Source organism: Brassica oleracea, chromosome C9 (genome assembly GCF_000695525.1).
Source record: "Brassica oleracea var. oleracea cultivar TO1000 chromosome C9, BOL, whole genome shotgun sequence".
In the NCBI taxonomy this organism is placed as follows: domain Eukaryota; kingdom Viridiplantae; phylum Streptophyta; class Magnoliopsida; order Brassicales; family Brassicaceae; genus Brassica; species Brassica oleracea.
This window is the reverse complement of record NC_027756.1, coordinates 17,718,611-17,743,838: the sequence shown is the minus strand read 5'-3', so window position 1 is coordinate 17,743,838 and position 25,228 is coordinate 17,718,611. Positions and strand designations below refer to the sequence as shown.

General features: G+C 34.8%; 2 protein-coding genes and 1 pseudogene across 2 annotated transcripts; 2 read left to right on the top strand and 1 right to left on the bottom strand.

The window, feature by feature from the left end:
• The first annotated feature begins 1,044 nt into the window (after window positions 1-1,044).
• On the top strand, window positions 1,045-10,685 carry LOC106315389 (myosin-6). The gene is made up of 39 exons (XM_013753115.1): window positions 1,045-1,311; window positions 1,816-1,944; window positions 2,037-2,180; window positions 2,255-2,400; window positions 2,488-2,644; window positions 2,874-2,932; window positions 3,038-3,197; window positions 3,279-3,428; window positions 3,492-3,628; window positions 3,719-3,865; window positions 3,989-4,090; window positions 4,390-4,447; window positions 4,546-4,647; window positions 4,875-4,912; window positions 5,023-5,149; window positions 5,230-5,397; window positions 5,475-5,606; window positions 5,700-5,809; window positions 5,884-5,944; window positions 6,013-6,190; window positions 6,273-6,478; window positions 6,632-6,751; window positions 6,862-6,960; window positions 7,041-7,253; window positions 7,325-7,464; window positions 7,559-7,679; window positions 7,753-7,797; window positions 7,883-7,945; window positions 8,035-8,205; window positions 8,278-8,430; window positions 8,839-9,039; window positions 9,134-9,262; window positions 9,346-9,416; window positions 9,510-9,606; window positions 9,691-9,747; window positions 9,869-9,925; window positions 10,014-10,094; window positions 10,161-10,243; window positions 10,387-10,685. The coding sequence occupies exons 1-39, from the start codon at window positions 1,309-1,311 to the stop codon at window positions 10,496-10,498; spliced, it is 4,527 nt and encodes a 1,508-aa protein (XP_013608569.1). The 5' UTR covers window positions 1,045-1,308; the 3' UTR covers window positions 10,499-10,685.
• A 5,013-nt stretch (window positions 10,686-15,698) lies between these two features.
• On the top strand, window positions 15,699-16,631 carry LOC106315397. The gene has a single exon (XM_013753124.1). The coding sequence runs from the start codon at window positions 15,826-15,828 to the stop codon at window positions 16,402-16,404; it is 579 nt and encodes a 192-aa protein (XP_013608578.1). The 5' UTR covers window positions 15,699-15,825; the 3' UTR covers window positions 16,405-16,631.
• Window positions 16,632-17,376: 745 nt separating this feature from the next.
• On the bottom strand, window positions 17,377-22,058 carry LOC106315390 (annotated as a pseudogene).
• Window positions 22,059-25,228: the final 3,170 nt, after the last annotated feature.

The following is a 25,228-nucleotide window of genomic DNA, read 5'->3' as shown; positions in this document are numbered from 1 at the left end:
TTTTTATTACGCCAAAACAAGTACGTAATAAATAAAAACAATAAAAACATATTCTTATATTTCATTAATTTCTATTAAGCACTAATATGTAAAGATATATATTTTTATGGGAGAATTTCAATTTTAGGTATCTCACAAAAATGATACTTAATTAATAGATACTTTAAATATTAAGATACACATCCAAATCTACTTAAATGGAAAATCTATTTATAATTATTCTAGTTATTTTGTTATTAAGTATAAAAACTGGAAAATTTTGCAATCAAAATGCTGTAAAACTAATGTTTAGAATAATTGTTAAATTTACTTAAATAATTATAGTATTTTTAACGCTGATTTATTATGATATTACAATTATGAGAATGATTACATAGAAGATTTGACAACCAACAAAACTACATGCCTTATGAGGATCTACGTCTAAATGCATCAAATGATCTCTGCATCACCTGAGCCGTCTTTGAAGATCCACGTCTGACCGGATTTATTTGCATCATGTTAAAGATCCATTGTAAGTTTTTTTTCTATAGTCTTCATAATTGTTTAATAAATCATTTTCTCCGGAAATTAAAACTTTGACCTGCTGGTATAAAAACATTAATGAATCCTTAGTCAAACCACGGAACTAAGTGGACGTCCACAAATAATTATAGTATATAGGCTTCAAAAATTTTCTTTTTCTGAGAAACTAATATATTATCTTTGCAAAGAACCAACTCATGGATTAATAGACTGTTTTGTCAACGGTTAGGCAATTCACATGATTAACTAGCCTATGTATTTTTTGTTGAATTAAACTATTAGTTATGTTAAGAACTTGATCAATTTATTCTACGAAATGGATCAAAATCAGTTCTAGAGGATTATTAATTTCCAATGCAGAAATTTACCGTAACAAAAAAAAAAAAAAGAATTTGTGAACCGACAAAATTAGGTTTGCGTGTCGGGAAGGCGAAAACCAAGCTCGGTTAATAGTGTTCTGAATGTTAAGTAATTAAATTCAGACCAAATCCCAGAGATTAGGAGGTGGCCGAGAGGAGGCAAAGCACGAAAAAGGAAAAAAAAAAAAACAATAAAACTCAAAAAATAGTCGAGGGGGGAAAGAAAATATTCAACCCGTTTAGATTTATTTGCACCTCCTCCTTCTTGATTTTTTTGCTCGTCTCTCTCCACCAAATCCGAGTGTCTCGAAGTTCTTCGCTCGAAGCTGTTCTTATTGTTTTTGTAGATTTCAGAACTTCACTGTTCGTTTGATTCATTCCAGATCCAGAATCTGTATCTGAAGTCTCTGATCTACGATACAAAATGGTGAGATCTCATTGTCTGTGTTATTAATTGCTTCATTTTGATCAAATCCCGTTTAATTTGAGGGGTAATTAAGGTTTTGCTAAAATTTTGGGTTAGTTTTGCGTTTTTAAGAGTTTTTCATTTCGGATCATGGCTTTGAGCTGACTTAAGAGTCGTCATCTGTAGATGAGAGTCTTCTATGAATCAATAGATTTGACTTCAATTACGACCAATCTGTCTTCATAAGCTCTATTTGTTCATTTCAACCATACTTTTGTTTTTTTGTTTTAAATTACATTTACGGTTTTGATCAGCCATTGGAAACTTAAAACAATCAAAATGTACTTGTTTAATCAATTCTGATGATCTGATCACAGTATCTGAGTTTGTGAGAGAGCTTAAGAAGTGGGGTTTTACTTCATTTACCAGCTGAGAGGAGCTTGCTTTAGCTCTTTTAAGCTCTCACATCAGTCTTTTCACAGTTCTTAAGAACTAAGCCTTTGAGCAAACCCTTTGAATCTACAGGCTGGTAACTTCAGTCCTTCAGTTGGGTCGTGTGTGTGGGTGGAGGACCGTGACGAAGCATGGATCGATGGTGAAGTTGTAGAGGTTAATGGTGAAGATCTCAAAGTCCTATGCACTTCAGGGAAACACGTATATGCCTCCTGTTTCTCTTCTAAAATCAAAACCTTCTGATGGAAAAGCAGTTTTTCTTACCTTTTCTTTAATACCTTTGAAAAATTTAGGTTGTTACAAAAGCATCTGCTGTTTATCCGAAAGATACGGAAGCGCCAGCATCCGGAGTTGATGATATGACAAGACTTGCTTATTTACACGAACCTGGAGTTCTGCAGAATTTGCATTCAAGATATGATATTAATGAGATTTATGTGAGTTAATTCATATTGATTTTTTTTTTTTTAAATATATATATGTGGACTAAGACTTTCATTTTCTTATATAGACTTATACAGGAAGCATACTGATTGCTGTTAATCCGTTTAGAAGACTACCACATCTTTATAGTAGCCATATGATGGCGCAGTATAAAGGAGCTGCCTTAGGGGAGCTAAGTCCACATCCATTCGCCGTCGCAGATGCTGCATATAGGTAATATCCATACACACTGGTGATAATATATTTTTGTTGTTGCTGATCCTTTATACGTAATCTTGCCTGTTTCTCGATCTGATGCAGACAGATGATTAATGACGGAGTAAGTCAATCGATTCTGGTTAGTGGAGAAAGTGGGGCTGGTAAAACTGAAAGCACAAAGTTGCTGATGAGATATCTTGCTTACATGGGAGGCAGAGCTGCTTCTGAGGGAAGAAGTGTTGAACAAAAAGTGTTGGAGGTGAAAACTAAAGCATCCTATATATATGTTCAGTCAGATCCCCTGTTATTAGAAGAGTGAAAAATAAAACAACTAAAGAGTGTCAGATAACTGAAACTTCAGAAAATTAGTACTTATTAGTCACCCACATTAACGCAAACTTAATATATGAAAATGATGTTGGTCTTACTTTTTCTTTTTTTGCTTTGGTCTGTTCCTTACAAGCTTCTTGATTGTGTCTTTTATTCAGTCAAATCCTGTGTTAGAAGCATTCGGAAATGCAAAGACTGTCAGGAACAATAATTCCAGGTAACAACAATCTATATAGCATTCTTTCATCTACATTATTGAGGTTTTATTTATAATAATCTTTTGAATTTCGTTTATCAACTCGTTTATTTGTATACTTTGTAGTCGTTTTGGTAAGTTTGTGGAGATTCAGTTTGACGAAAAGGGAAGGATATCAGGAGCTGCCATAAGAACTTATTTGTTGGAAAGATCACGTGTGTGTCAGCTTTCTGATCCTGAAAGAAACTATCACTGTTTCTACATGCTTTGTGCTGCTCCTAAAGAAGTAAGTTTTTGTAATTCACTTAAAAGAGTAAGAAGTAACCAAGTTTTGGCTTATTCTGAAATGATCTTTTGCTACTATCAGGATGTGGAGAGATACAAGTTGGGTGAACCAAAGACATACCACTATCTAAATCAATCTAAATGTCTAGAGGTGGATAGTATAAATGATGCTGAGGAATACCATGCCACAAGACGTGCTATGGATGTCGTCGGGATCAGTACTGAAGAACAGGTAGTAATCGCATTGTCTCTTGTAGAAAAGATTCTATACTTTACTGATGATATCTCGTTTCAGGATGCGATTTTCAGCGTTGTAGCTGCCATTCTCCATCTCGGGAATGTCGAGTTTGCTAAAGGAGCAGAGATTGACTCATCGGTTCCTAAAGATGAAAAATCATTGTTTCATCTGAAAACTGCAGCTGAGCTTCTCAGGTAAATGCCTGTTTTCTTTTTTTTTTTTTTTTTTGTGTTTCTGGAGTAATGAAGTAGGTTTTCTTATTCATATCGTCTTCCTTTTTCCAGCTGCGATGAAAAGGCACTTGAGGATTCACTATGCAAGCGTATCATGGTAACTCGTGATGAAACCATCACAAAAACTCTTGATCCAGAAGCTGCTACTCTTAGTAGAGATGCTTTGGCTAAAGTCATGTACTCACGGTTGTTTGACTGGTGGGTTTCTCTATTCTACCATGATGAATATATATTCATATCTGCTTCTCCTTATTTGGAGAAAGAAGCTTCAAAGGTGCTTTGCTATTATAGTTCTATACTAATCCTTTATGGTCTTTGCAGGCTTGTCGATAAGATTAATAGTTCCATTGGTCAAGATCCTCACTCGAAGTACTTGATTGGTGTTCTTGATATTTACGGATTCGAGAGTTTCAAGACAAACAGGTGCTTAAGTGGTATGCTTGTAATTTTCGTTACTGGTTAGATGGGTTTCCTAAATAAAGTGGATCTTTCTCTGATACTTAACCCACAATATATGGGTATGGTCAGTATCATATTCAAGCTAGTGCTTGTTTCTAACATGGACAGTTGGGATTTGATTCTTATCAAATAGTGAGCTTGTGAGGTTATCTGACTGTATATGTATACAAGATTAACTTAATTTCTTAACTTTTAAATAACCACTCGTGACTGTTTCTTTTAGTTCTTTGGCCTCATACTTACAGTCCCAAGCTTTATTGCAGTTTTGAGCAATTTTGCATCAATCTGACCAATGAAAAACTTCAGCAGCATTTTAATCAGGTATGGTCAGAAAAAGCTCTTTTACTTTTTGATTATTAGCCTTTTTCTATATTCTACTGTTCCCATGGTTCTGAGGTTTGTAACTTGTCTCCGTGCAGCATGTCTTTAAAATGGAGCAAGAGGAATATAAGAAGGAGGAGATCAACTGGAGCTATATAGAGTTCGTTGACAATCAAGATATCTTAGACCTAATAGAAAAGGTGTCTATGTGATGATTTATGTTTCTCTGTTGCCAGTTATCTTGCCACAGTAGACAGGAAGGCAATTAAATTAAACGAATTTTTTAAAAGTTGGTCTTGGCATTAAAAAAATCAGTCTAGACGCTGCCTAAGCAATAATCCTTTGTAAAGCGCCCAACTACCACTTAGAGATTTCTTGAACATTATTGGATCTCACTGTTTGCTCATTTTTTTTCTGTGTTCTTCAGAAACCTGGAGGTATTATTGCTCTGCTAGATGAAGCTTGGTGAGTATGAAACCCAAACTGTTGATTCTGAACCCTTTGCTATCAGTTCACTTCACAAACTTGGCTTTGTTTTTGAACAACATAGCTGAAGTGAGACTTTTGCCATGCAGCATGTTTCCAAGGTCAACACATGAAACTTTTGCACAGAAGCTATACCAGACATTCAAAAACCACAAGCGGTTTACCAAACCGAAATTAGCTCGTAGCGACTTCACAATTTGTCATTACGCTGGTGATGTGAGCAGCCGTTTCTTCATTGGTTCACATGATTGTTATGTGGTTATATGGTCTAACAAACGATTGGGTTATTGTTGCAGGTCACTTATCAGACAGAGCTTTTCCTGGACAAGAACAAAGATTACGTTATTGCTGAGCATCAGGCACTGTTAAATTCTTCCAGTTGTTCCTTTGTAGCAAGTTTGTTCCCACCAACGTCTGACGATTCCAATAAGTCTAAATTCTCATCTATTGGTACCCGTTTCAAGGTGAGAGTCGGATTTTTGGTTTTCCAATAAGTCAAAAAGTCTTGGTCAGTTGATTCCATTTTCTGCTTCCTTTTCAGCAACAATTGGTATCGTTGCTTGAGATTCTCAATACCACGGAGCCACACTATATTCGCTGTATCAAACCAAATAATCTTCTCAAGCCTGGAATCTTTGAGAACGAAAACATCTTACAGCAACTACGTTGTGGGGTGCGTACGACATTCTCTAGTTCAGTTTCTTGTGTGTGTGTTTTTTTTTTAATTTCTAAAAGAAGTATATTGTTTTTGTGTTGATGACTTCAGGGAGTGATGGAGGCAATCAGGATCAGTTGTGCTGGCTATCCTACCAGGAAACATTTCGATGAGTTCTTGAACAGATTTGGCATTCTTGCTCCAGAAGTGTTGGTCAAGAAGTATGATTGTTGTTCCCCTTTCCTCTGCTGAGTGGTTATTTTCATTCATTGACATGTGGTTCCTTTTATAATAGCTCTGATGACCCTGCTGCTTGCAAGAAGCTTCTGGAGAAAGTTGGACTCGAAGGTTATCAGGTAACTTGCCTCATTGTAATGTGTGATGAGCTACAGTGATAGTGGAGGATTGACATTTGCTTCTGTAGATTGGCAAGACAAAGGTTTTTCTGAGGGCTGGACAAATGGCAGACTTGGATACCAGAAGGACTGAGGTCTTGGGAAGATCAGCAAGCATTATCCAGAGAAAAGTCCGGTCTTATCTTGCTAAAAAGAGTTTCATCCTTCTGCGTAATTCTGCTAAGCAGATTCAGTCAGTTTGCAGAGGTACTTTAAAAATGTTCTCGTCTTGTTTTTAATTTGGTTTCTGGACTAACTTGCAAACCTATGTGTCTTCTTGATTTTTCAGGGTATCTTGCTAGAAATGTATATGAAGGCATGCGCAGGGAAGCTGCTGCTTTAAAGATACAGAGAGACTTACGCATGTTTCTGGCTAGGAAGGATTACACAGAACTGTGTTCTGCTGCTGTTTCGGTCCAAGCTGGTATGCGTGGTATGGTTGCCCGTGACGAACTATGTTTCAGAAGGCAGACGAAAGCAGCAAGGACAATTCAGGTACACTTATTTCAAAACTGCATAAGTGTGGTACTATTAGAGTTTTAACTGCTCAGAGAACACCAGTGAACATAAAAAGATTAAGTCCTTTCATAGAGACCTTTGGATACATTGTCTTATTCTGATCGTGGTAATGATCATTTGTTATTATAGACTTGGTGCCGTGGATACTTGGCCCGGCTGCATTACAGAAAACTAAAGAAAGCAACTATCACTACACAATGTGCATGGAGATCTAAGATTGCTCGTGGGGAACTTCGGAAGCTTAAGATGGTGAGAGATGTGGTTTCTAGTTTTGTTCTATGGTCTCTTGTTTCAGAGGCTCATTTATGATGAAAATATTGCTTTTCATAAATTAATTCTATAATTCGTTTTACACATAGGCTGCTCGAGAAACTGGAGCACTTCAAGAAGCCAAGAACAAGCTAGAGAAGCAAGTTGAAGAGCTGACCTGGAGATTGCAGTTAGAAAAACGGATAAGGGTGAAATTCTTGCATTTTAAAAAAAATAAAAATAAAATTTCTCCAAGAGTTTTGTTCATCTTCTTCTTCCAATGCTGCAGACTAACTTGGAAGAGGCCAAGAAACAAGAAAGTGCAAAAGCGCAGTCTTCTTTGGAGGAATTAGAACTTAGATGCAAAGAAACAGAGGCATTGCTTATCAAAGAGCGTGAAGCTGCAAAGAAAGTTACCGAGATCGCCCCCATTATTAAAGAGGTTCCTGTGGTTGATCAGGAATTAATGGAGAAGATCACAAATGAAAATGAAAAGCTGAAGGTTTGTGAGAGTTTCTGAATCTTTAGTTAAGTATGATGCAATATTCTGAATTGCTTGCTTGTTATATACAGGGGATGGTGAGTTCACTGGAAATGAAAATCGATGAGACAGAGAAAAAACTTCAAGAGACAACCAAGATTAGCGAGGATAGACTTAAGCAAGCATTGGATGTTGAAACCAAACTAGTGAAGTTGAAAACCGCAATGCAAAGGTACCTTTTGCAATAGACTAACCTTGTTAATAACTCTTGCTGTGATTGCTTACTTGTTTTGTTTCAAACTATGTCTTGACGTTTGTATCTGTAGGCTTGAAGAGAAAATCTTAGACATGGAAGCTGAGAAAAACATTATGCGTCAGCATCAGCAAACAATCTCAAGCACTCCTGTGAGGACTACTCTAGGACATCCTCCAACTGCACCTTTTAAGGTAGAAAGTACTCTTTGAGCTGCCTTTCTTACCAGCAAATCAGATGCTAACTTTTTCCTCATTATGTTTTTAGAATTTGGAAAATAGCAACCAAATAAACTTGGAAAGCGAGTTCAATGTATAAGTTTCCTCCAACCAGCTATTCTCATCATGTTATTTTGTTCACATTAGTTATTAATCTGAGAAGTCTACAATTTTTATAGGAAGCTGAGTTTACAACACCAGTTGCTGGCAACGCTGAGAAATCTGCTGCAGAACGTCAGATTGTATGTTTCCTGGTTACTCTCATTAGTAATTCTTCACACAGCTGTTAATGACTTAGTTCTAAGAACTTGATTTGTACTGGTCACTGTAGATGGATGCCGATGCTCTCATTGACTGTGTAAAAGACAACATCGGTTTCAGCAATGGGAAACCTGTGGCTGCGTTTACGATATACAAGTGTCTTCTTCACTGGAAGTGTTTCGAATCTGAGAAGACCAATGTGTTTGATCGTCTGATTCAGATGATTGGTTCTGCCATTGAGGTAATTGGGAGTGGCAGTTCCTGACATTATGTCAATGTAGGATTGTTTTAACTGTTGTGCTGATATTTTCAGAATGAAGATGACAATAGTCACTTGGCGTATTGGTTGACAAGCACATCTGCGCTATTATTTTTGCTTCAAAAAAGTCTTAAAACCGGTGGCAGTGGAGCAGCACAAAGCATGAAGCCACCTACTGCAACTTCTTTGTTTGGAAGGATGGCCATGGTTAGTTGTATTACAGTTTTCCTTTAGATAAATATGACTTTTCCGTTACTGTCTTAACTAATGTTTAAGAAATAGCTAAGCCGTAACTAGGAACTTTGTAGAGGATTAGCTATTAGTTGGATTATTTGGGTCTAAACGAGGTTTAGTGATTAACAAATTATCGATTTATTATATGTATATATTACATTTATATAAGATATTTTAGGTTGGATTTAGTTATAAAATTAATTTGATGAATTATCAAAATTAGATAAACAAAAGAAATTATACAAAACTGTGAATTTGTACCAACATTATTGCTTAATTTAAATGACTAAACCGATTTATAACAGTTTAAACTGATTTGAGTCATATAAATTGGATTTAGAGCCATGGTCTTAACTATCCTATGTCTGTCTTGTTCACTAGAGCTTCCGCTCATCACCAGCTTCAGGCAACCTAGCAGCAGCAGCTGAAGCCGCTGCTAACGCAGTGATCCGTCCGGTGGAGGCGAAGTACCCGGCTCTGCTTTTCAAGCAACAGCTTGCAGCCTATGTTGAGAAAATGTTTGGGATGGTTAGAGATAACTTGAAGAAAGAGTTATCTACTTTACTTTCTCTATGCATTCAGGTTTCTTGCAGGCTCTCTTTGTATACTAGTGGTGTGATGATTATGTTCTTTGCACTTTGACCATAGTCTTTGTTTGTCCAAATGAAAACATCAGGCGCCGAGAACATCTAAAGGAGGGATGCTAAGATCTGGTAGGTCCTTTGGAAAAGATTCTCCTGCAACTCACTGGCAAAGCATTATCGATGGTCTCAATTCACTTCTTGTCACACTGAAAGAGAATCATGTAAGGAAAAAAAAATGAGAGTTTTGATTGGCTTTTTACTATCTGTGTCACTCAGTTCTCATATGCTAATATTAAATGTCCAGGTTCCTTTAGTACTCATCCAGAAGATATACTCTCAAACATTCTCTTTCATCAACGTACAACTTTTCAACAGGTAAGTTTAAATCTTGTTCAACGAATATGTAACTGTGTGCTTTGGTCTAACTCATCATCACACGGTTTCTCGGATTTGTTTGGTTTCTTACAGCCTTCTTCTACGAAAAGAGTGCTGTACATTTAGCAATGGAGAGTTTGTCAAAGCCGGACTTGCTGAGCTAGAGCTATGGTGTTGCCAAGCCAAAGAAGTAAACATTCTTGAGTCATGATTTTTGTTACAAAATAATTTAATATTGTTCTAGATCAATGATTTTATTGTCTGTGATTTGCAGTATGCTGGACCTTCTTGGGAAGAATTGAAACAAATCAGACAAGCTGTCGGGTTCCTGGTATGTTATACTTCCTACCAACTTATGTCGGTTCATATAGAATAATGTAGGTTTTTTTTCTTGATAATCATTGGTTCGTTTAAACTGCAATAACATTAAGTTGTTCTTTTTGCGCCTGTAGGTTATACACCAAAAGTACAGAATCTCATACGATGATATAGCACACGATCTTTGCCCGGTAAGACTTGGTTTACAGTTTCTAGAAGCACACTTGATGGTCATTCTTGTTATTGCCTAACATTATCTTGTTTGTTAAATTGTTACAGGGACTCAGTGTCCAGCAGCTTTACCGTATTTGCACATTATACTGGGACGATAGCTATAACACCAGAAGCGTCTCACAAGAAGTAAAAACATTTTCACTTCCATTTATTCAACTTGAAACCTTTGTAGATGCTGAACAAAATTTTCAGGTTATATCGAGCATGCGGGCACTCATGACAGAGGAATCCAATGATGCAGACAGTGATTCCTTCTTGTTGGATGATGATTCCAGGTAAAATTCTACTTTGGTACACAAATAAAGCATAAATACATCACTTACGTCAAATTAAACTTTTTGAAGTTAAAAGAGATACATACAATACAGCTGACTGTTTTTTCGATAACTCTTCGGTATATATTTTTTTTTGTTTGCAGTATTCCTTTCTCAATCGATGATATTTCAAGTTCGATGCAAGAGAAGGACTTTGTAGGAATCAAACCAGCAGAAGAGCTTCTTGAAAATCCTGCTTTTGTATTCTTGCACTAAGAAGTTCCTGAAAGTTGAGAAGCTCAGATTCTTAAAGCTCTCTTCCTCTTTGTTTTTTACTCTTGGGGTGGAGAGGAGGGGGTCTTCCTCAAGAGGAAAGATGATGAGTAAAAGTGTAAAGTTGTGGGGCTGTTTTGAAAGTATTACCAGTGTAATTCTCAACTATTCATTCATTATTATTTTTGACCTCAGATATTTTTGTTTTTTATTTTTTCTCATTTTATATGTTTTCAGACAGACGACTATATTGCAAAGTTTAAAATTCCTTGGTTGTTCTGCTGTACAAAAGTTTAAAGAACTGTATATGATCTATTAGACAAGAGCTTTTTATTGTTAAAGAGTTTTGCATTCCAAAAACTTTTGATCCCTTTATCTTTTAAAGAGTTTTGCATTTCTACAACCTTTTATCCTTTTATTTTTTAAAACAGCGAACAATACACTTTCAAATATAAAGAATCATTATTAGACCTTTTAAACACTATTCACTTTTCACTTTAGTCCTTATAATTATATATGTCTCATAATTGCATGATAACTATATATCATATTTTAGAACAAGACTTAGGTTCACTCCCTAGGGTGAACCTTTAAATTCGCCTCTCTTTCTATGACCAATCAAATTGCCATGTAGATAATTAATTAAAAAATATTAAACTTATTTAAAAATAACTAAAAAACAGAATAATGCCAATTTTAATGCCGATGACGCCGTTACTTAAACCGTAAACCCTAAATTTTAAATTCTAAACCCTAAACCTTAAATCCTAAACCCAAACCCTAAACCCTAAACCCTATACCCAAATCCTATACCCTAAACCCAAATTATATACCCTAAACTCAAATTGTATACCCTAAACCCAAACAATAAACCCTAAACCATAAACCCTAAACCCAAACCATAAACCCAAATCTTAGACCCTAAACCCAAACCTTATAGCATCTAGGTTTAGGGTTTGGGTTTGGGTTTAGGGTTTACGGTTTGGGTTTTAAGTCTAAGATTTAGGTTTAGGGTATACGGTTTGGGTTTAGGGTCTAGGATTTGGGTTTAGAATATACAGTTTGGTTTTAGGGTTTAGGATTTGGGTTTAGGGTATAGAGTTTGGGTTTTAGAATTACGGTTTAGGGTTAAAAAATTAAGATTTCGGGTTTACGGTTTAAATGGCGGTGTCAGCGTTGTTAAAATTAGCATTATTTTTTTTAGTTATTTTAAAATAAATTTAATATTTTTTAATTAATTATCTACGTGGCAATTTGATTGGTTCTAGAATGAGAGGTGAATTTAAAAGTTCACCCTATGGGGTGAACCTAAGTTTTGTTCCATATTTTAGTATTTATCATTATAGTTTCTTAAAATTCTTTCAATTAAAAATATATTATTAACATTTTTATACTCTTTATAGTTATATTTGATTACATATTATTATATCTTTTAAAAATATTTTATTTTAATATCTATCAAATAGTATGTTTTATTGATTTTGAAAGTTTAATGATTATATTTAATTATTATACTATTAAGGACTAAAATGTAATATATTAAAAATTTAAAGAAAATATATAAAGAGTCACAGTTGGGAACCACTCATTTATCCCTTTATTTTAGGTGGATCCCTCTATATTATTGTACTATAAAAGTGATTTTATTGTACTATTATTTACTTTTAATCCAGTTTGAATATAAGAAAAAAAAACATATTTAAAATACAAAAAAAAAACGAAAAATACACGAAAGGGTATCGTCATTCACACGTGAATGTGCATAAACTCTAAACTATCAAAATCATAACTGTAAATTAGTCCATCAAGATTTACCACTGGCAATTCTAGAAAGGAAAACACTATTAAGAGAAAGCAAAGTTGATTGTAAAAAGTCTGCATAACATGAGTTTCTATCACATTTTCTCTACAATAATCTCTCGTCTAGTGCACATTTCAATCATTCCCTAGTAACCATACATCTCCCAAAAGCTGCCAACAGTTCGTAATATCGTTTTCAACTTTGTGTCGGCCTTTGACCATCTTCCAAATTGGAGTATCCTCAAAGTACGTAACCATCAAATCTTGAACGGCTGATTAAGCTATCCCGTAGTATTGGTTTATATGTTTATATCCTCAAAGTACGTACCATAACGTAATGTTGGTTTATATGTTTACATAATAATTTAATGTTTGCATAATTACGTGTATAAGAAATGAATATCAGTCATCATCCAATTCAAAGATATCATATCATCATTGCTACGTCCTGTTTAATGGAAAATGATGAAAGGGACTTTGGATTGAATTACCTCCGACAAAAACGCTTGTGATGTTTCTTCCACTAATCACATTTTTATCCCACTGAAATTTCCTTGCTATCACCTTCAATTAAGCACAATTTCTCTTAATCCATACTAATGGGGGAAGCCTCATTTCTTGCCTATATAGAAGGCCCTCGCTCCAGATCGAGTAATGATTAAGAAATTTCTCCTCTTAAATAAGGATTAACCTCGGTGATTATGCATTGAAATCACTAAAGAACTAGAACACGCTATCCAGAGCTTAGATCCTATGGGAAAAAAGGAAACAAAGCAGAAGACCAACTTAACACAATTTTTCATTGTAGGTCTTTTCTAGCTTTTTTGTCTTTATCTCTTCTAGCCAAAGTCTGATAGCTTTTAAATTCCAGCGTTGTGCTTTTTGTTTGTATTTTTTTTGTGCGAGGTTGCTCTAAGGTCAGATCTTAAAAATCTACCGTATGTCATGATAATGTTTTCTTTCCAAATTTAGCTCTAGTTTTGGCAGATCCAGAAGTGAAGATGTTTCGTTGGTGATTTTTGGCTGCATCTGCGATAATTTGATGTTTTTTTTTTATCATAAATCTATTAGAGGTCTTTTGATTGGAAGATATTGTGTTTGAACACGAAGAGTCATAACTCGATCTTTTGGTAGGCAACAGTGGATGCTGCAACAATGGTTCTCGGGTGTCATGTGGGAGTCTTTAGAGAAAAAATAATTAAATAATCAGTAGACCCTATCAAGTTAAGGATTCAATCTTTAAAATTTTTAAATAAAATTCTTTCTTTTTTAGTGAATACTTGCACTATTTGCGGATCCCCACGACTACATGGCGGTCCGTGAATGGTCATTTTTTTTTTTTTTTTTAAAAAATCCAAAATATCTAGAATTAATCTAAAATGACCTTGTCGCTAAGGATTCCAATGAGTCTCATCGTTGCTGTGCATGCTCTTATATTCACCGAATCTTTATTATTTTAAGTTTTCCGTCAAGTTTTTTTTTGGGTTTTGGTGTTCAAGTTTTTATCTCTAGTAATCCGTTTAAAGATTTAGGTTGTTATGGTTTCTGTTTAGCTTTCATATTATTTTTTGTGGCTTCCTAAATTAACTTAAACTTTAATAAGGTTGTTATGATATTGTTAACGTGTCAGTTGTCACTAAAGATTATCTATGCTATTTCCATTGTGGGAAAACCCATTATTTTTTTTCTTTTTTTTTTCATCTTTTTTAATAATGTAATGGTTTTAAACCAATATTAATAAAATAAAGTGTTAAAAAGCTGAAGACCAACTCCAATTATAAAAATTATGTTGGAGGTTTTTGAAGCAATTAGCTCAAATCCTATGACAATACCCCAGTCTATTTTAAAAGTTTGTAATTGTGCCCCCGGTTAACAGTATTCCTAGATCTGCCACTGTAAGGAACGATCTATCAGAAAGAAAAAAACAAATAGAAAACAAAAAGAACAAGAAAACTTCAATTCCTTATGAAAGATTTGGATAGGGTAAGAGGAAAGTAAAGGAAGAAAAATCTATTTTAAGAGGAGAAGAGAGAGATAACTTTTCCCCATTGTTTAGATCTAGATGGGCAACTTTGATTTATGTATGGATTGTGGTGAAAAAAGTTGTTTAGATCTAGAAGAAATCGATTAAGATGTCGCCAGGTGCTAAGCAGGGAAGGATGCACATGGCAACCGACACTTCACCCGCAAAGATGAGCAAAAAGTGGGTTTATTTGGGGGTTTGGCCTTTTAGCCTCACCAAAACCAAAATACAAATTACAAGTATTTTTATTATTTATTTTCCTTTTTGTTGATTGACGGATTGTATACGTTAATTACATAAGTCGTTTTCATCTCTATGTTTAATGAAATATTGGAACTTATAGCATGCAAGGTTAAAAGAGGACTTAATGGATTAGGAACTTATAAGATTTTGCAGGTTCTTAGATTTGGTGAAATTTAGGTGAATTTTCAGGATATTTAAGTGATTTCAGTGAGATTTTTTTTTTTAAATCTACTGATGATTCGGCAAAATTTTTGCCAGTAAATTTCAGAATATTATGAGTGATTTAATAATGAAAAATGAAATGAAATGATTTAAATCTAAAGAAAATGTATTCTATATATTTCTTATTCAAATAAAATGTAAATAGATTTAAAATTTGAGTAGATTTGAAAAATTTAGGAATACTTGAATTTTAAGAAAATGTATTCGTTTTATATTTATTATTCAGATAAAATGTAAACAGATATAATATTTTCGTTAAATTTTTGTTATCTATAGAAATGTAAATATGGTATTGAGTTTTTTATGAGTTTTAATTTCCAATGTACGTTAAGGGTTGAGACTATAAAAACTAAAAGTTTTATTTAAAAGAAAACTTCAAATACCATTATAAAAGTTGGTCTTTCAATTTATTTATTATAAACCTTTCAGTCTTTTCAAATCATATTTGATAAATTTCCAATAAGGTGATATTTTAATAAATTGTACAAATGATTAGTTAAAAATGCATTCAAGATAATTTTTTATACATGCTAAATCTAATAAGAGAAAATTTGAAGAAAAAATATATTAAATACATTCAGATCCTCCATACAATAACCATTTAAGTGATTTATGGAAGAAAAATAATTGTTGGAAAAACATTTGGGGAAGAATTTTTTTTTTTTTTTTAATAAATTACATTTATGTAAGTTAGTTAGTAAAAGAAATAAAATAAAACACTAAAATTTACATTTTTTGGGAAGTTTAATTAATCTATGGATTCAGTTTCTCGCCAATCGGGTAGATTAGCTAGGGATCGAGCTGTTTCTTCTCAAATCTCGATGCAAAGAAAAAAAAGCTTTCTAGTTAACGTAGCTCAATCGTCTCTTTAATCTCCTATTTATATGCGTTTCATTATTTGAAGAAGCACGTTTAAATACTCCTGATCGTAAGCTGTTTTTTACATCAACCCATATATATTCATTTTTAGTCTAGGGTTTTTGTTTTTGAAAAGTATCTGGATCAAAATAAATTTCTTCTCTTTTTGGTTGTTTGTGTCTTGATGGTTATAATGGTTGAACTCTTATTTCTTCTTTCTTTTTTGGTAGAACTACAAAGTTATTGCTTTCATATGTATCTTGAGAACAAAATAGTGAAAAATGGGGTGAATTTTATTTCATTACTCTTTAAGAAACCAGTTTCATGGTTGTGTTTCACCTCCCCACCACTACTTCACATCTTAGGGCTTAGTTTATCGCAAATCCTCCTAACCTCGGCTTCTTTGTTCTTCTGCTCTCTTTTCTTGCCTCTCACAAAGCAACAACCAAACCCTCAAAAAGAGGTTCAAGATCAAGATCTTGGTCAACAAGACTCTTTAGGAGACATCATCGAAATATCTAGGACCGGTGATGAGATTTTCACAAATAAAGACGAAGACGATGGAACAATCCCTGATGAGGAAAGCTTCATAGAGCTCTCTTTACCAAGCGGCCACTACGTTGGCCAACACTTCAGTACGATGGCTGGACATCAAGATTTCGGACTTATCCAACTATTAGCCGAGTTTGAAGACGATAATCTGATCGAAATCGATATTTCCGTCGGATCCATTAAGTGTTACACGTTCCAGATCAAAGCCTGATTCATCTTCATATATTTTCTACAACTTGGATGTAAAGTAATTGCGGTATTTTTGCACGTCAGAAGTGCTCTGTGTTTTTGTTGTTCTAGATCTCTCCAGTCTTGTGGGGTTTTGCTATTGATATATATTAGCTACAACATTATTCCGATTTGTATGTCCTTTTTTTATCGACAAGTTTTCAGACTATCACTTAAATTATAGTGATACAACTAAAATTGACAACATTAATCGTTATCATACAATGTGTTTTTAATCTAACCGATTTCAATAAATATAATATTTTTACCTACATTTTCAAACATAGAATAAAAATTTTAAATTAGTCTAAACCATGCTGAATCCTTATATTTCAAGTATCCAATGCCAGCCCTTGGGGCAAGCTAGTGAAGCGCATGCTGACGGCTGTTTGTGTTATATAAATATTTCTGCTACAGAATTTAAAATTTCACTTTAGTGTAGTTGTAGAGTGGTTTTAGGAAATACTATTTATATGCCACTAGAGTTCGAGTCTACACTAGATCATTTCATTTTTTGGTGCTTTTCCATAAAAGTGGCTATTTTACTTTTGCTTAAAGTCTTTAAAATCTCAAGGCCGACTCTGTACGTATCTAATCTTAATCAATATATATAACTAGCTACACTATTCCATTAAAAGTGGCCAGTTTTTTTACTTTTCCATTAAAGCATTTTTTCACATTCATTTGTTCGACTTGAAACCTTTGTAGATGTTGAACAAAATTTTGAGGTTTTATCAAGCATGCGGCTACTCATGACAGAGGAATCCAATGATGTAGACAGTGATTCCTTCTAAGATGATTAATCCAGGTAAAACTCTATTTTGATACACAAATAAAGCATAGACTTTTAAGAAGTTTCAAGGTATTAGGATTAAACTTTATGAAGTTTAAGAGATACAATAACAGCTAACTGTGTTTCGATAATTCTGGTATTTTTGTTTGTTTGTATGTAGAATCATATACGAACACAAACAATCTTTCAAGGAAGCAGGGATCAAAAACTGAGTTCCCTGAATTTGAAAAAAGAAAGCCAAGTGTCAAAATACTTACAAGGATGTTGATCCCTGATGCTGAGATCTAAAACATCAACCCTCTTTGTCATATTTGCATAAGGAAACCCATTGATCAATATCACCTCCATTTACTAATCTGTATGCAAACGATAGACAAGTCTTTAATCAAGCATTCGAGATATATGGACAAAATTAAAGTATCCAAAAATATAATCATACAACAAAATTAACATTTGAATTAAGAAAATCTATCAGACCAACGGAGAAAAAAATAATTAAGAAAATCTAAAGACTTCAAGAGAACTCTGTCTACAATTTTGCCATTTTAGCTCTCACCAGTCTCTGAGTCATATCCACATATATAGCACAAGAACAAGAACAAAGAGATCAAAGGCTTGCCTCAGCGTTAGAACCACCGCCTCCTCTGTTGTTTCCTGTTGTGTTCTTCAGAATCTGCTTGTACCCAAAAAAAACCAAAACTTTTTACAATACATTAAAAGAACATTATTAACATACTAATACAAAAAAAACTTTGCAGTCTCGTCTTCTCCACCACTTGAACAGCAAAACCACAGACATAACAAGAACCAGGCCTCCATATAGATCACAGTGAATGAGCTATTCCAAGAAACTACATACATGTGTGAAATAATCTAAAGCTTATCTTTGCTCCTAGTCCTTTAAGTTACTAATTTATTCGATGAACTTTTCATATTTTTCCAGCAATGTGATATCTCTTAACAAATGTTCAATCATTGACATTGCAGACTAAAATCAATGGTGAGATAGATAAATCGTACATTGTCTAAGCATCTGGTTCTCGTTCTGCAAAGTAGAGAGTCTTTATACAAATTATTTTCTAAATCCGCCCCTGCTCTCAAGCAATCATCGTATTCAACATGAGGGGACTTCCAAGTGTTGGACTAGCCCACATTCTCCAATCTTCCGAGCATCATCGCTTTTCAGCTTGAACTCAAAGAGAAGCTCGCTGGAAGTAACCTCTGCTCTGAATTGGAATATGTACATATGCTCTGCTAAAGGCTGAGTTAGCGTATGGCTGCTATTTTTATACATAACCTCCACTTGCGTCACCTTTATTAACCAGCAAGATGCAAGCTTTAAACCTCATGGATTTTGGAAGAGACTTTTCATTCAACTTGATTGTCAATGGACCGCCACTTGTAGCTCGGTGAGTGAAGTATGCAGGCACTTGTTCACCTGGTAAGACTGCATACTCACTGTTCTGGATGATGAGGTCTCTAGCGTTTTGATTCAGTTGTCAAAGTTGAGCCAAACATGTGGATTGTTAAAGGAGCACTCTAGTATCTCCAAGGACTCGCAGTCTCTTGCATCCATGAAATAGATGGACTCCGAAACCGGTGGGAGTGATACCAACTTTCGGCATCCCTTGGGCACGAACAAGCACAGCCATGTGATTCTTTCAAGAGCATGAGGGCATTCCTTGAGGTTTTAAAAGTATGACATCTGCAACTGATCAAGACGAGGCCATGAAACGATCGAGGGAGGCACTTGTTCTACTGCAGTTCCTCTGAGGTCGAGAGCTCTAATGTTTGTGGAGATCTGAGGAAAACTTTTCAACATGGAGCAATCACGGAGATTAAGTACATCCAAAGATTCCAGGTTGATGTTGGTGAGAAGAACCTCTGCAACTTTTGAAGGTTTACAATAAAAAGAGGAAGTTTCACCAGATTTGAGCAACCACTAAGGTCGAAGTCTTCTAGATTAGTGGCATTCCCAATGAAGGAAGGGAGTTACAACAATTGTGGTAGACTACTTATGTCCAATGTTCGGAGATTGACGGCATTTTCGATGCTTGATAATCCACCGAGCTCAAGACTTGCGCATCCAGAAAGATCAAGTTTCTCCAAAGATTCGAAGTTCATGCTGCTGGGAAGAACCTCTCTAGCTTACTGCATCCTTTTAATATCAGTTTCTGCAACTTCTTAAGGTTTCCAAGAGAGAGAGAGGAAGTTCCACCAGATCTAAGCAGTTACTAAGATCCAACTTCTCCAATTTTTGGAGATTAACAGCATTCCCAATAAAGGAGAGAAACTCCACAAGACTTGAGCATCCACCCATATATAGTTTCTCTAGACTAGTGGCATTTCCAGCCAAGGAAGGGAGTTTGATTAGACTCGAGCAATTACAAAGATTCAGTACTTCAAGATTATTGGTGTACCCAATAGGGGGCGGGAGCTTCATCAGGCTGGAACAAGCATTCAGATTTAATTTCTCAAGGCTGGTGGCGGTTGAAAGATCAGGAAGCTCCTTCAAGTTTACAGAAAAACTCAAATTCATCCACTTCAAACTTCGAAGCGGCTGTACACACAAATAACAAGAAGATGGTTGTATTATACACTTTCAAAAATAAAACACAAACGGGTGTGGCAAGATCAGTTTTTTATAGCTGAAAATGTACAAATTATATATTTGAAAGAAAGATAAATCAAAATAACTTACTATAATTCCGTCCCACAACTTCTCAAGCTTGCTGAAATCCATGACTAGTTCGACAAGGAACACCGAGTTTACAATACAAGGAAAACATGTCATTGGAAAATGACTCCAGTGTAGTAATCGAAGTTTATGAGATAGATTGTTCAGACCTCGAGTTAATTGCAATGTATCACTATAACCATAGACTTTTAAAAATTGGAGATTTGACATTCCTTCAAAGGCTTTCTCACCTATATCTAATTCGTCCTCTATTTTGTAGTAGTCGAACTTCATGCCTATGACATTTTTACTACCCTGAAAGAAATGACCAAACAAGAACTTAGAGTTTGTTAATTAATGGGTAAACTAAATTTGCAGGGAGTAACGCAATGAAAGACACTTACTGTTGCATCACCAGTCAGTACTTCACAAATTTCTCTATCGTCGTGAAGAAACTGGCGCTGTCCAGGCTCATGAGTAGATTGCTTACAAACAATTTCTAGACCTAGTTTTTGTAGCAAACTATGCATTTTTATATATCCCGACTCAATAGATATGAGAGATTTCTCAGCTAAAACGTTAAGTCTTTGCCTCACTTCCAAGAACTTCTTTGCAAGATGCTCTTCCACTTTGTGAATCTTTTCAGAGCTGAAGAAACATGCTATATGAATAAACAAGTATTTATCTTCATCATCTAAAGCATCATAACTGAATTTCAAAATGCTTCGAATATCAGAGTCGAGGCTAGTGTTTAATCTTGGTAGAGAATTTATCCACTCTTGCTTCAACATTCCCCGAAAGTAGGAACCCATAACCCTTAGCCCCAAAGGGAGGCCACCAGCAAGTTTTGTAACTTCCCGAGCAAGCTCCTCAAAACCATCTTTAGGGAACTTTTGACCAAAAGAATACGTACAAAAGATTGGAGAGCCTCATCATTTGTTGGAAAGTCCACCTTGTAAATATGGTTAATCCTATGTGCTCTAAAAAGTTTATGATCTTGTGTTGTGATGATAATCCGACTCCCGGGACCAAACCACCAAGTCTCTTTCGCCATCACATCTAGTTGTACTAACCGGTCCACGCCATCAAGAACAACAAGAACTTTCTTGTCCTTCAACCTATTTGAGGCAACTCCCAAATGAGAGACTACCATATCCTTTTGGTTGGTTATTTTAGATATAAACTGTTGTTGTAGTTGCAACTTTGTGCTGTAGTCATCGAAACACAGTCTTGAATAGTTAACTTTGATATCATCCATGAAGACACTCAGTTGAAAGAGTTGGTTGAATGCAACTCTAGCGATTGTGGTCTTCCCAATCCCAGGAGGACCCCAAATCCCAATCATCCTCACCTCATCTGAGCCGAGGCATAACAATGGTTCCATTTTTTCCAAATGAGCTCCCATCCCAACTAACCCGTAGAAATCACTCAATCATGTGAAACTATTCAGCATGTTCGATATATCAGTGGCGATTTTCTTGATCATGGCCGCTTCATTTTCCCTATCAATGGGAGAGCTTAGTTCATCTATTAAATATGAATTTATGGGACGTGTATTTTTATAGAGAAAGTGGGAATAAAAAGAACTAACCAGTTGCTTGAGTGATAGCCAGCGATTGTGGCCACTTTCGCCAAAGCTTCTCTCCATCTCCCAATGTTTTCCTTTTTTTTACCAGCACAAGTTTTTCTAAAGGCTCTCCCAAAATCTCCAGCTAGCTTTTTCGCATTGTAGAAAATAGCCATAACAGTTTGACCCAATTCTTCTCTGCACTTCATAATCTCCACAAGTTCATCAAGACACCATTTTGAGGAGGCATAGTTCCTAGAGATCAAAATAATTGCAATCTTAGATCCTCTAATGGCCCTGACGAGCTCAGGACAGATAGATTCTCCTCTTTTGATTTCGTTGTCAACGAATGGAGTGATTCCTTTTCTTTGGAACTCCATCTGAATGTACTGAGAAAGTCTTTGCGGACATCTTCCCTTCGGAAGCTAGGAAAAACATCATGCATCCAGATGCGAGAAGAAGGTGGAAGAACTGTTGAAGGAGACAAAGAAGATGAAGGTGACGAAGAAGAAGAATTCTTTTCGTCTTTGTTATCAAGATGGAACCGAAGTTTTCTCAGAACGGTAAAGAACCCTATTGCAGCAGCAATAGTGGTAATAAAAAAAAAGGAAAAGGAAATTCTTAAATTCTTAGAGTAGCAAATTCTTAAAGAATATAGTAAAAGGAAAGAATGTAAGAATTTGCTACTTTATAACCGACTGATATAATTTGAAAGCTAGCAAACCGTCAAACCATTTTTTTTTTAAATAATTGTTGATTCATTTATGTTAAATATTTATATAAATTTACATATTTATACTATTAAAGCATAATCGCTAATAGAATTGTGTGTCCTTGATTTTCAGAGTTATTTATAAAAAAATGCCACTGCCTTTTCTAAACTTTTTTTATAATAATTTGCCTTCCACATTTGTAACCAATCATAAGTCACTCTTTTTTCTTCTCATTTATAGTCAAACAATATTTAATAACTTTCTAACTTCTCAATATTTTTTATAAAATATATTCACCAGCCATAATTCAATTGATCATAAATCACACATTTTGGAAACCAATCTATAATATTAAAGCAAAATCTCTAATAGGATTCTGTCATTGATTTTCAGAGTTATTTTCAAGAAAATGCCACTGTTTTTCCTTAAAAAAATTTATAATAAATTTGCATACCATATGGGGGACATTGTCGGAAAAATTAGTAATTGTCGTCATGAAATCGCTAAATGGCGAAAAAGTAATCCACCATACGGGAAGAAAAAAATAAGTGATCTTCAAAAAGCTCTTGAGGAGGTGCAGACAGATAATAATAGAACACATGAAGAAATTGTAGAGGTATCCTGGAAACTACAAGACGCCTACAAGGATGAAGAGGATTATTGGCATCAGAAGAGTCGAAACATGTGGTATACAGGAGGAGATCTTAATAAAAAAATTTATCATGCTTTGACAAAACAACAAAGAGTTCGGAACAGGATTGTAAGGTTACATGATGAAGCTGGCAATTGGATAACAGAAGATAAGGGAGTAGAAAAAGTGGCGGTCGATTATTTCGATGAATTATTTACTACTACTTCTCCATCGGAGTTTGACAGCTTTCTGACAGAAATAACACCGGGTATTACGCTGCAGATGAATCAACGGCTGCTGAGGATTGAAACAGAAGACGAGGTTCAGCAAGCTTTATTTATGATGCATCCAGAGAAGGCTCCAGACCCGGATGGAATGACAGCTCTTTTCTTTCAACATCCAGGCTAGTTGTATTTTCGTATTTGATTTCAAATAGCTTTTTATTCGTATGTTTTGCAAATTAGAAAAGTCATCTCAGATTATCATAACCCCTTTGATTAAAGAAAATATATTTGCATAAATAAGCAATGAATGATGATGATGATGATATATGTTTTCTATGGGAGGTTAATGTTATCAACAAAAATATACATTCATCGAGAGAACGAAAGATGATGCATAAGCCATCACAAGTCGAAAAAGAATACATAAGCATTCATGTTTGATGTTTAGACTATAACAATAATAGTACAACTTATGCAACTGGTTTGACTATAGTAATAATATTATTAATATTTTATTGTGGAATTACTTAATGTGTGTTATTTTAACAATAGGTGATGGAATCCCTAGGCGATAGACTTCTCAGCCCCTACATCTATTTTCTTTATATGGATATAAAAATAAGATATGAAATAAAGCAATTGTAAGCACATATACAATAAGAACATGGTGAAATTTACATACTTGGATATGAAGAGATGACATACCAATGATGTTATATATGATTTTCTATAGGCATTATACATACTTGGAAAAGATTTTAATGTTATCAATAGAAATATACCTCTCTCAAGAAAATGAAAGCTTAAAAACACAAAACTAAAAGAAAAATAGATTAATATGATCGGTATAAATAGTTTAACTAGTATAACTACGAGACAAATATGTATGACTAGTTTACCCGGTACAACTGCGTTCTTTTAATAACACGTAGTTGTACCAAAATTTGGGTTGTACAAGTTTTTACATAATTGTATTTTGGCAGTGAAATTGAAAAACTTAGTTGTACCACATAAAAAATAAATATAACCCAGTTGTACTACTTTTATATGTTTACCTATCTGATATCACATATAGTCGAATCATTAATTTGGTTAAAATGCATTCGGTGTATGTTTTTTAAAAATATAGTGGACAAACAAGTAAACAAACCTTTAAATTATAAGGTGGAACATGGAAACTTATGATATAGTTTAATAATTACCAAAAACAAACAAAAACAAAAAAAAAAATAGTTAGGAGAGACCATTATAAACACACTTAAATTTGGTCACTTGATTATTTTTTCATATGGAAAACCAAATGAAATATTTAATTTTTTTATAATGAAGAAGTTGAATTAGTTGTACCAGTATTACATATCTGATACATAATACATATTATACCAGTATTATATGTTTAGTTATGCGTAGTTATACCAGTTTTTGAGTTGTACGAGATTACATGTGTATTTTAACTATAAAATTTGAAATAATTAAGAATGTACTAGTTGTATTATCTTCTATAATCCACTCCTACTCAAATTTCATGATTTAGCTTATTATAACATCATATTAAACTTGATTTATATGTCGGTTTATATTTAATAGGGTATATAGTTCACAATTACAAAGTTTGGAGCGTAATCACAACAAAATCTGTTAGTTATAAAGTTTGAGATCAAATGAAGAGAAGAGAGAAAGATAAGGACCAAAGACATAAATAATGAAGAGTTGGTCAAAGATACACCATGCATCGATCGCTCTCGACACATGAACGAACGATGGATTGAATCAAACATTAACGGAGTAGGTGGCGAGGGTCTGAGGTCACGGCGATAACATAGACGAATTCAATAGGAAAACATGCAGCGGTGGTTTGTGATTCGCCGACTTGACGACCACTGTTGGTTGGGATTTCACATGAACTGCATTTGTGAGGGGGGAGGAGGAGTTTGTCAATGATTTGCAGAGCACGAGGCCGGCAGAGACTGAAGTGCATACCAAAGTTACGACTGAAGCTTACCGTCGCTGTTGCCATTGCTGTCACCATCACCATGGAGGTTGAAGACGTCGGAAAAGAATAATTGGGGCTTCTAGCTCTAGTGGTAAAGAGCTTACAGCTGTTAGTGCCGCCACCTGGGTTCGAATCCTGGCCACTGGGGAATTAACATTTCGGCATCGCCAGGGACAGAGGACCGACACGTGGCAAGACTTGACTAGTCT